The following is a 12229-nucleotide window of genomic DNA, read 5'->3' as shown; positions in this document are numbered from 1 at the left end:
AGACCATTTTAAAATTTTGTGTGATTTAAGCAATGCAAAATGAGGATAGAAAACTAGAACCGCAGATCACTTAATAAATCAAAACTTTGGAGACAACATTTTTGGCAAAAGAGCTAGGTGCGATTGCATAAAGCTAGCCGCAGCTTTTTCATTTGTCTATCAATAAAAAGTTAGTGGAAAAAAACTTTTTATATTTTTCTATCATCTATTTGTGAATGTCCGTCCTAAAGCAATCACTTTAAAATATCTCACAAGTCACAATCTGCCATTCATACAGATTCATCAGGATCTCCATATATATCATAATATATATACGCCTAACTTTTTTCTGCATAATCTTAAGACTATATTTTTATAAAACACAAACTAAAATATAAAAATGATAAAAAAAAAAGTAAGCAGATTCCTTAGGACAATAAACAATTTGGGATTTGCAACTATCATTGTAATATGGGATCCATCAAGAAGTACATCTTGCAAATAACGTTATCTAGATTTTATCAATTGATGGAAACCAATCAATCAAGTAGTTGAATCTGTAAATTTCCTTAGAAGCAAGTAGTGTGACACTACATGGTTTGGAATTTAGTGAAACCGCTCGGCGCTGGCTTTAGTAGGTTCGACTCATGTCACTCTCAAGATATGCTTACGATGGACTGCGAAGTTACTAGATTTTCTCATTTACGTCAAAAGATAATACTAATTGCACATTTTGACATTAAAATATTAGCGATTCTTATCTATAGACTATAGGCCGTCGTCCATGTTTTTCTGTACTTGTTTTATCATTTATGGAAGCCTAACCCACTTTTGAATAAGATATACTCTATAACCACATCATGATCTATTTAGTAGGTTCATGACTTAGATGCTCACCCAAAAATAAAATAAAATTTTTTAACTCATGATCTATTTGAATGCAAGTACATTTTAGACATTATGATATTGTTTTGGAAGTTTCCACGTAAAACAAAAAAAAAAAATCTAAAGCTCAAACGACTAGTCCACTATCCACCATGTCCGCATTTTCGCCCCAAGGCCCCCAACCCTTATCCACGTCGGCTCCAACAGTGTCTCTATTAGCATCGTATTCGTATGCTTCTTTTCTTCATAAGCACTTCGCCAAAAGTTAGACAAGGGAAGTGAGATAGGACTTTTGACGGATATATATAATAAATTCACTGCCAATACTAAGAGATAAAATTGACAGTTAGCTTTAAAGATCTTATAACCAATACTACAAAATTTGAAGATATAATTTCTTACAACGAATATGAAAGAAAAAAATTGGTGAGGTTATTAAGTTGGAGGGTAAACGGTATCAAAAACAATCCTAGCAAATACACGACGTGTTTCGTGAAAGTCTCCAAGAGCAAGAGACTTGTAATCTATCCTACGCTCTAAACTTGGGACACCATCTCTCTCTTGGCTTCCCTTTCTTCTTACATTTCCAAACATTTTCTCCACTCTCTCCAACACAGGCCTTGACATGAAAACCTGAGAAAACCAATCAATAATCCCAATGAAGAACATGAAACATTTCAGTAGATGCTACTGTTTACTAAAAATGTGTGTGTACCATATCAGAGTCCGGTGCTTGCGGGTATTGGCTCATTGCGTTAGCTATGTAATCACGATCATTCAATTTACGTGCAGCTGATCTTATAGACTCTGCTAACTTCACGACCTGCTGCGCTAGTTTACTGTCTGAGTCAACAATGTCTTTCTCATGACCGGACAGTTCTTGGAAGTTTGAGTTGTGCGATTTCGAGTTGCTCCTTGCAATTTTGATGGCTTCTGCTAAAGATAATTCACTGTAGATGGCAAGACAGAAGGAAGCTACTACCGTGGGATCTCGAGGCTTATCAACCAATGCTTTGTGGAATGCTAAGATCCCAATCCTGAGGTTATTAGTCCTCAATATTGTTAACTTGGCAAAACCAATAACTAAGATAGATGCACCAAAGGAGATTTCTCACCAGAGGAACTCGTGGCATGGTCGATCAGGTGCTACAAGTCGGTCAAGGTTGCGAAATAGCGACTGCAACAGAAAGGCTTTAATCTGTTAGCGCTATGTTGCCATAATTTCACTTTTTCGTGTTACTAGTACTACACATTAACTGAGAACGCAAAAAATTATGTACCAGAAGCATGTTGGACCTTCCATCACGCCTCCTAAACCCTTGGGAAACAAGATAAGATGCCTGCGAACAGATAAGTTATTTAGATGTGAACAATGGAAAGTACTCAAAGTCAATGTTCACGCAATAATGCCACACTGCTATAGAAAATTTCACCATACCTGGATAGGTAGAAGAATTTCCATGAGCCCAAATCTCCATAATAAACGTAAAGAAGCTTCTGCGGACCCATACGCCAGCATATAATTGATTTCCATCCGGATCCTTGACTGCAGAATTATATTAGAAGACAAGAGAAACTGATTAGTCCTAAGCTAACAACAACAAAAAAAGAACAGGAGGGAGAACAAGAGAAGGGAACGATATGTACAGGGTCAAGTCTCAGTAATGAAGAAGAAAGCTCCTTCACAGAAATAGCAACGTCTTTGGTCAAGCTGAATCCTAACCTCGCTGCAATCCTAATTGCACGTAAAATGCGAGCTGTAAAGTGAACACGGTTACCTTTGGAAGCATTTTCAAACAGATAGATTTCATATCAATGAATTATACATTGTAGCTGCAACCGACCTGTATCTTCGACAAACGAAAGCTTCGCCGCAGATACTGTTCTCACCTACATAGCAAATTTTGACAGATTAGGACTGATACCAGTTCATTCACATGTCAGTTATTTCTATAAAGCATAATAGCTTAAATTGCAAAACCTACTTTAGAATTCCTTAAATCTTCAACTCCTCCTATATAATCATACACTACATTCTCCGATGGATCAAACATCAACCTGAAAAATCGAAAATATGAATGTTCAAGAATGCTGGCATATGGATTTCTAATCACAAATAAATGTGAATTACAGGTAGAGAGGTACTGCCTACCCGTTCACAGTAAAATCACGCTGTAAGCAATTCTTCCAACGGATATAATCACGTTCATTGCAACCCGCAGGCTTTCTCAAGTTTTTATTGGGCGCTTTACCAGTCCTTGCTGAAGTACTAAAACTTGACACCTGTTAAAGGTAAGAACTCCATCAAACCTTGGCATACAATTTTATGAGAGGGAGAGAGATAAGTAAAAGTGTTCTCTCTGACTAAATTTTTTATACATTATAAGGAAGAAATTGTGAGCAGCAGCCTCTAATCAAAGAACCCTCTATTAAGTTATAGACTTATAGTGTACTTAACTGATAAAGAGATATGAAATGCAAGTAAAATGAGTGAAATGCTGAACAAACCTCTATGATAATATCATCCACATAAACATGACAAATGGGAAATCGTCTTCCAACAATTTGACAGCTGGGAAATACTTTCCGTACCTATACACACAGTAACGATTAAAAAACTTTAAATTTGTTGAGGAAGATTGGGTTCGTAATAAAAAGACTAATATGTACTTATGTAGTTCCATAAAGCTGATTTAAACCTCCTTTAGTTCAGCTGTAGTGATAACATCAAAATCCTTGGGAATTCTATCCAGAATGAGATCCCGAACACAACCTCCAACTAGGTAAACTTGAAATCCTGGAACATCATAGCAAAGAAGCACATCTCAGAACCAAAAAAAGGATCTGGCCTAAAGATCAAGTTCTTTGAAGAAAGCCTAGAGCCAATGTTCCCCATACATTACTCCATAAATATAAAACCAGAGTTGAAGCCATCTCAAGAACTACTGAGGCTTCACATTACATTAAAGCTACCGAAAACACAAATCGTAAGGCACAGTTCAAAAGCATATCCAATTTAACTCAGTCTTCTTTCCAGTAAAAGCTACTCAATCCACTCAGAAGCCTAAGTAAGAGAGCGTATAAAAAGCAAACCTTTTTTCTTGAGTTTATTAAGAACCATCCGAGTAGAATCTGGGATCATTGACCTTTGAATACCAAACTCATTAGCATCCATCTTCTTCCACGGCATCGATTTATCCTTATTACTCTTCCGTGCTCCACTAAAATCTTCAATCGTTTTTTTACATAAACCAAAAACAAAAAAAAACAAAAAACAAAATTTCCCACTTCGTTAGCATCAAAATCGCAGCTTTTTTTTTTTTGAACTGAAAACTGAATCAGAATCTTCGAAAATGGTAACTACCACGGCTGCTCTCTTCCTTGCGTGGTTTCACTACATTTCTAGGGGCTGCGATAGCTCCAACACAGCCGCAATGCCCAATCTGTTAAATTCCCATTTTGAGGTCGTTGTTAGACATGAAGGTGAAGGTGAAAACCAAAGAAGATGGAACTTGAATTCATAGAATTTCAAAAAAAGGGGGAAAAAGAGCGGGAGACGAAACTGTAGACGTTCGGAGGGAGAAAGGGAGATCTCTAATGGAGCCATAGCAAGGACGGCAGAAGACTAAAGCTTTCGATGAGACGCCGAACGAACCATACGCCATTGAAGAAAGCTTATTTAACATATCACGACATTACGTATGAGAGTCGGAGAAGAAGGAGAAGAAGAAGAAGCTAAAACAGATCGGAATCTCAGAAGGAGATGAAGAAGATACCTTTTAACAGAAAAATAATAAGAGGCCTTTTTAAAAGCCCATTAGAAACGTTGACTTGGTTTTTAAAACCCATTAATGTTTTTGTTTTCTTTCTAATAAAATTTAGATTCGGTTCCGTTTGTTTGTTTGGTTCGAATTTGGTTTCAATTTGATAGATATTTTATTATATAAAATTTAGTTTTCAAAATTAGTAACTCATACGATTATAACATGTGTCAATTTTTAACAATTAGAAACTTTGCTATGTAAAAAATAAAAACTTACTTTTAACAATTTTTTTAAAAATATAAAGATAATTATAAGAAAATGTCCTAAAAGAAAAAGGATTATAAAAAACCCATTTCTATCTAACAACTAAACTATATAATATTTCTCACTTAATAATGTAATTTCTTCAACTTCTTTATATTAGTAAAGTGATTGTTTTTTTTACAAAGAAAACATTTAATATGAGGTTGTATTATTTTTATGATGATGTTTCATATTAGAAAGTAAAACTACACAAAAATTGTACTCCAAGCTTATCCACATAAAAGAACTCATATTTTCAAAATTTTATTATGAGACCAAGCTAATCCTATATATATATATACATATATATATGTTGGTCTAATCCATATATATATATATATATTTATGTTTATGTAACTCAACGCATATGTTAACGTATTATGCATATATATTTTTTATTTTTTTTGATATGAGCTAAATTATTACTTAAGACAACAATATATATAGATAAATATCTTAGCAAATGTTGGTTTTCTAAAAAAAATAGTGGTTTTTCTTTTTTTTAACAATTACTTTTTTTGTTTATTTTCAAATATTTTAATTTTTATTATGATATAGACTAAGATGCATAGATTGTGTTTAATATAATTTTGTAATTAAAATCTATTTAAGATAAAGTATGTAAAGTTAAAATATGATTTATTATGATAGTACAAATTGTTAAATTGTATTAAAAATAGATATAGTAAATCTCAAACATGGTTTTAAAAAATCATTAAAATGTATAAATAGTCACTCATAATTGAATTATTATAAATTTATTTATTTTTTTTACTTGCGTATGAACACAGACCTTATCTAGTATATATATATAGAAAAATATGAACATTCAAAATGGACCGGTTCCATTTATCGGAACTATACTCTTCTTACAAACACAGACACTAATCTATGTGAGGGGCAGATTCATGTTTACTTTCTCTCTTTTTTATTCAGCAACACGCCAGCTTTTGTTTTGTTTTTTTAATTATATTCACATAATTTGATATTTTTGATACAAAAGCTTTTTCCTCTTTTCGCCTATGTTCATGACTTAGATGCTCACCCAAAAATAAAATAATTTTTTTTTAACTCAGTAACTATCTGTGAATGCAAGTACATTTTAGACATTATGGAGTTGTTTTGAAAGTTTCCACGTAAACAAAAAAAATTATAAACCAATACTACAAAATTTAAAAGAGATATTTTCTTACAACGAATTTGGAAAAATCATATAGAGGCTTTTTCTAAAGCCCATTAGAAACGTTGACTTGGTTTTAAAGCCCATTAATGTTTTTGTTTTCTTCAGATAAAATTTAGATTCGGTTCGGTTTGTTTGTTTGATTCGGATTCAGTTTCAATTTGATAAGATATATAGAAAAAAAATATGAACATTCAGAATGGACCAGTTCGGTTAATCGGAACTATACACTTCTTACAAACACAAACACAAACACTAAGCTATGTCAGGGAGCAGCTTGTGTGTCCATCAATGACCATGGGACTCATCAGTTCAAGTCTTCTTAGAACATATCATCTATAATTTATAATCCACAAAAAAAAAAGTTATTCTCTTAATCTATGGCAGCCATTTAACTATAAGTGTTATTTCATTAATTGAAGAAGAAAAAGGAGAAAAAGAGAGCAAATAATAGACCACTTTCTTATGCCCTCTAGCTAAAACATAGAGATGTTTATAAGTATATAGAAAAACACACTAATCAAAGTGATCATGATAACAAAAACCAAACAAAATATAGGAGCCTAAAGTAATAAGGGTAAGGGCGTGTCTAGGGCTTATAGGTCAGTGGTCAGACCACTTGGTTGGCTCGTACGACACCATTTCCCTACAATGGGATAATATGAGCCATAAAGTATAAAATAAAGTAATAATAACATTTGAAAAAAGGAGAATATATCAAATTAGATCGAGAACCCAAACAAAAAGAGAGGGATAAATAAATAAAATTCGATCGTAGGTATACAAATATGATGATCGAAAAATGTTAGACTTGGCGCAAAAAAGGGGAAAAAAAAACTATCAAAATAAACATTTAATTAAGCAGTCCTACCATAATGCAAAATCATGATATGATCAGTAGTTGATGAGTCCCGAAGCAAAGTGAAAGAGGGAGATGATGATGATTTGGAAGTCCATATGGTATCTCTTACATGCTGCATCGTCAACAACGGCGATAATTGTTGTCCTCTGCATCTTATTTCTACCTGTTTCCATCAGACAAACCAAAATTAGAATTAAAAAATCACTTCTGATGCTAAAGGTTAAAGTAAAGACTGGTCTGGTTTTGGACAGTTAACATTGATTTTAGCATATATATGATTATAAGTAAGAGTGGTCTAGTTGTTTTAATGTTTTGTTTTATAAACTGTATCTTTTAAACTATAGTTCGAATTTTATTTATTATACTTTTATTTTAAGAAACATATGCATGCATGTAATAAAATATTACCGGTTACGTTAGATATATAGCCTGTTGGGTTTGAAAACTTTACATAGTCTACACTTATAGTTACGTGTTTTATACCGTTTAGGCGTTTACATTGAAAAAAAAATCTGAGGTTGTAGTCTTCGTTAGAAGTATATGTAAAGTATGCCTTACCCTAAAATTCCCCCTTTTCCTGACTTGACGCCAAAGATATGAAGTGGAAATAACAATTTTAAAAGTTGACACTGAAAAATAAGATGAACCAAAATCTGGTTACCTTGAGAGAGGATCATCTTAAACTATTTGTAGGCTAATTATTTTCTTGTTTTACTTAGAATTCCTTTTTAATAAGATAAATATTGGTCGCACCTCAAATCATGTTTCCATGCACGCCGGCAATATACTTGCTTTGCTTATATGCGTCAATTTTGTATATTCTAGTTGAATTATATGCTGATGACAAAGTTTTGTATCATTTTGTTGTTGAACCGTCAAGCATTCAAAGCTAGTGTTTTGATTTATTTATTGAGAAATACATTACTTGAGTTCTATTGTAGGAACGTAGTTGGTTGGTGAGGAGATGATCAAGTTATTTCAATAATCATGAAAGTGCCCCACTTGGGATTGTGATGCGACATTTTACACAAGCCCCCTAATATCTTAGATGCTACTATATTTGACGAGAAAATAAGAGAATAGCTGACCTTAGCAAGCATAAGCATGACGACAAGGTTAGGTTAATTATATTTTCCTTTTTTACACCATTACATAAGTTCCACTCTACGAAAATTTGGATATGGCATGTCCTATTTTGAGCCAATAACATAGTTATCATTACTTCACTTTTTTTTTTTTTGATTCATAGCACATACTCTCTTCTCTAGGGACTAGGGAGGCTATATAATGTTCGCCTTTAAATTTTATTTGGATGTGTGAACTATATCCATTCAATTAATGGGAAGAATTCTTGGTTTCTACCTTTTTATTAACGGGAAATCTCAAAGTAGTCTTAGAACCTAAATAGTTGTCGTATAAATTAAACGGTGTAAATGATCAATGAGAAATGGTGTATGTATATATATTAAAACCAATTCCTAAGCAAAAGTATAAAACACATAATCAGCATCAGAGTGCATCACTTAATATAATACATTTTTACACTATAATGCTTAATTTCCTATTTGGATTGACTTTTAAATGGAGCATCAACTAATTTAACTAGGAAAAGTGTGAGATTATCCAAAGATTAATTAGAGAAACTTTTATATGCTTTTGAGTGGGAAAGACAATTTTTTGGCTCTACGGAAAAGACAAACTTAGCCATGCATGCATCAATGCTTTCAAATCACGTTTTTCACCAAATGATTATTTGAATTTTTAATATGTCACCTATCTATTTGTCTATCATGGTGCTATATAGTTAAAGTATCAATATAAAACGTTATATGCTAAGTGCTAACAATGCATTAATTTAGTCGGACCAAATATCAATATATTCGTGACGACATACTCACGAAAATAAGCAAAAACATGAGAACTTATGCATAAAACGAAAAACGAGATTTTTTTTTATATAAAAGATAAACGGAAAACCATGGTTATGTTTATGTATATACTTTATATGAAATCCAAATTCTTCATAGTTTAATTTTTATTATTTGTGAGATAAAACTCATGTTTTAATTTGAGGGTTTCTCTATTACCAAAGTATTTAGATTTTTTGGTCCATAATTCTCTCTCACTCTGTAAAAGAATATGTTAATTAAATTCGTCACCTTTCCTATCGAGCTAATTAAAACAGTTGCTGTTTTATTTTTTTTGTAAGATTATTTTTGTTTACAAATTGAACTGATCAACAACTGATGCCAACACTTTTTTTGTTTCAAACTAAAATTATGTACTTATCAAACTATGATATTTATGTTTGCTTAGTAGATATTGATTGCTAATCTCGACCATGAAGAAGACATCGACAAGTAACACAACTAAATGACTTACCCGTACGTCTAAAAGGATGTTTAGACGTCAAATACATAACCAATGTTATAAAAATATTTGTCCGTTATTAGCCATTATTGTAGAAAATGTTATTCATGTAGAATGGAATCATGCATGCGTTTAGTAAAATTAGCAAGCGCTAATCTATTAGTTAATCGATTGAATACACCGTGTGTGTACTTACATAGTCTGTATATACATGCAAATGATTTTTGTAGGGCACAAGAGTTCATATATGGCATGAACATGTATTTGTGAGCCTATCTAGAGTCCAGGAACATGAAATATACTTAGATAATTATATTTCCGCTTAACGAGAGCATCTACACACACATACGCATGTAAGCTTTTTAAGTTGGGATTTAATTAGATATCTTTTAATTCTTTTCTGGTTTCTACTATTCTCAAAGCAAGCATGCCTGATGACTCAGACTTGTTTCTCTAGAACTAACATTATTATAAATTATTGTTAATATATAACTATATTATGGCCTGAAGCTAATGAAATAGCCAGTTATATAGTTCCCCTCTCGTTTTCCAGTTTCCTATGAGAATATATAATAACAACAATAATGATAATAATTATTGATAAGGTGGTGGGTACTTCGAGAAACGATCAATCAGTAACCTAATTAACCATTATGATTTTTGTTACGTTTAATTTTCATATGCGATGGAGACTGACTTTTTTGGTTGATCAAAATTCTGATTAGAGAGAGTTGCTTATATTTTTTTTTTTCATTTGGTAAATCATTATAAGCCCAAAAAAAAAGAAAAAAAAAAGAAGAAGAAGTAATTCGTCTAAAATCAATTAATTCAGTGATGAAGGAATCGGGTTCATAAATCCGAACCTAGGTTATTCACGAGTAGTTAATTAGGTTTGCACCTAATTAAGGATGTCATGTTGCTATCAAGATTCAGAAAGTGGTTTTCACTCAATTTTATTACTACAAAATTTGAATATCTTTAGCTAAGACCTAAACTAAACTATATAAGTTAGAAAATTTACGACACCATGACATCAGACTTGTGACCTAATAAGTTGGGGATTTTGTTCCAATGTCATTATCATTTTGTAGCCCAAAACTTGGAATATACAAAACTTATATAAATAAAAGAGTTGATCGGTTTAGATATTTACCTCAGATTCGCTATCCAATTGAAGCTTCTTCATGAGGTACTTAATTAGCAATCTAACTGTGATTCTCCCATCCCTTATCCATGCAAATTAAAAACAAAGTTTGACAATTAGAATATAATTAACAAAAGTAATCGTTAGTAACTCCCTTAAACAAATAAAGTTTAATAACGCATACCAAAATATACTTACTTGATTCTCAAGTAGCTTTTGCTTACTTGAGGCAAGAACGGTTCCTTTTCCCTGTGTTACAAATCCAATGTCATAAAATATATGTACACACATACTAATATATAAATACAATCAAACTGATCAGAAAGGATTAGAGAATAATTACTGAAATTGTGAAGCTTGAAGGAGAAACCAAAGACCAGAATGTGGTCTTCTTGGAGGATCAAGAACCCTAAACTCAGAGCTTGGTCCAGCTCCTCCTCCTTCATCGACACAACAACTCCTTGCAGCACTATTATTGTTAGTGACGTCACGGTCACTCAATGATGACGGTTTAAACGGCGTCGTATATTGAGGTATCCACGGCTTTGAAGATGGAAATGAAAAGCCTCGATTAAATAACGTCTGAGGCCGAATTAGTTGTTGATTGTAAACCAACGATGGTCCACGCATCGTTAATAACTGATCACACCGATATGGCGGCTGCGGTGGTTGCGGGCCGCAGCTTGCGGGCTGTGAGTACTCTACGCTACTACTAATGGCTCCTCCCGTGGCTAAGGAGGAGGAGAACAAGCTGAGTTCTAACGACTTCTCTCTTTCACTTCCGTTTTTGCTACAACAACGTTGAAGCTTATACGACCCCGTGTTATGGTTGTTCTCCTCAGGGCCTATACCTAAGCGGAGCCAAGATTTATCTTTACCTTCTACATTAATAGAACAAACGGTATCGTTCTTTGCGGCGGCTCCGACGTCTTTCACCCGAGAGGAAGAAAACATGTTATAATAATCAGTAGAAGCTGCTGTTGGATCGGAGACGGAGCATGTATCTTCCCCGCTAGAATCTTGATTGTTTATAGTTGTTTCTCTCATCATCATCGCGTCCGTGAAACCGCCAAAAAGCAGTGAGGATTCAAGAGGAACCATATTGGTCATATGATCTCAGCATGAGCCATATATGAAGGGATCGATTATTGAAAAGTGAGAAGAGGGGCTTTGAGAAGGCATGGTTTTGTGGAGAGGAAATGATTCTCATGAAGAAGATAAGGGTTTTGTTTATTTATTTCTTTTTATTTATTTAAATATAGTATGTATGTATATTTTTTTTTTCAATTATTTTATATGCGTAGGGTTGTGAGTGAGAGAGGACGAGGAAGAGAATGATTCCTTTGCAAATCTTACTTTCCATTAATTCTCTTTGTTTGGAAGCTTGTGGGAATGTAAGATAGAGGGGTGTGATGGTCTCTCTGTCTGTCAGATTTTTTTTCAATAAAAATATCTGAAATTATGAATTTCTTTTTTTCATGTACGTAGAGATCATATATACGTAATGTAAAAGTTTATATAATTTAGGACTACACTTTTTCTTTTTCTTACTCAAAATGAATAAACAATATTAGTTATTTCTGTAAAAGTTTATTTGGGTTTTATTGTCTTTAAAAGGACGAAAGGTATGCCTATGCAAGGAAAAGGATGAAATGGGGTGTGATCGATCCAGCTAATCGCTTTTTTAAGGCCATGTTCCGAGGACAAAAAATAATTGACAGCCAAAGTTATTATTTTGTTTT

The 12229-nt window shown here is 33.1% G+C and overlaps 2 protein-coding genes across 4 annotated transcripts; both read right to left on the bottom strand.

Annotated features, from left to right (window-relative positions):
• Positions 1-1203: 1203 nt before the first annotated feature.
• Positions 1204-4678, bottom strand: LOC104757145 (uncharacterized). 2 transcript variants are annotated; one of them, XM_010479862.3, is made up of 14 exons: positions 4428-4678; positions 4229-4307; positions 3958-4092; positions 3564-3661; positions 3373-3456; positions 3017-3147; positions 2850-2922; positions 2709-2754; positions 2512-2621; positions 2303-2410; positions 2145-2204; positions 1980-2041; positions 1580-1901; positions 1204-1497 (listed from the first exon to the last, which is right to left on the bottom strand). In XM_010479862.3, exons 1-14 carry the CDS (start codon positions 4548-4550, stop codon positions 1300-1302), a joined length of 1629 nt encoding a protein of 542 aa, XP_010478164.1. In that variant the 5' UTR covers positions 4551-4678; the 3' UTR covers positions 1204-1299. The 2 variants fall into 2 exon arrangements, with proteins under 2 accessions (XP_010478164.1, XP_087352510.1); XM_087496384.1 differs by having other exon boundaries at positions 3535-3661; positions 4428-4617.
• Positions 4679-6789: 2111 nt separating this feature from the next.
• On the bottom strand, positions 6790-11851 carry LOC104757144 (uncharacterized). 2 transcript variants are annotated; one of them, XM_010479860.3, is made up of 4 exons: positions 10831-11851; positions 10686-10736; positions 10497-10569; positions 6790-7136 (listed from the first exon to the last, which is right to left on the bottom strand). In XM_010479860.3, the coding sequence occupies exons 1-4, from the start codon at positions 11595-11597 to the stop codon at positions 6969-6971; spliced, it is 1059 nt and encodes a 352-aa protein (XP_010478162.1). In that variant the 5' UTR covers positions 11598-11851; the 3' UTR covers positions 6790-6968. The 2 variants fall into 2 exon arrangements, with proteins under 2 accessions (XP_010478162.1, XP_087350479.1); XM_087494353.1 differs by lacking the exon at positions 6790-7136 and having other exon boundaries at positions 10485-10569; positions 10831-11721.
• Between the last annotated feature and the right edge of the window lie 378 nt (positions 11852-12229).

This window comes from Camelina sativa, chromosome 17, assembly GCF_030686135.1.
Source record: "Camelina sativa cultivar CO46 ecotype springtype chromosome 17, ASM3068613v1".
NCBI classification, from domain to species: domain Eukaryota; kingdom Viridiplantae; phylum Streptophyta; class Magnoliopsida; order Brassicales; family Brassicaceae; genus Camelina; species Camelina sativa.
The sequence above is the reverse complement of the archived record's forward strand: the minus strand, read 5'-3'. Positions and strand labels throughout refer to the sequence as shown.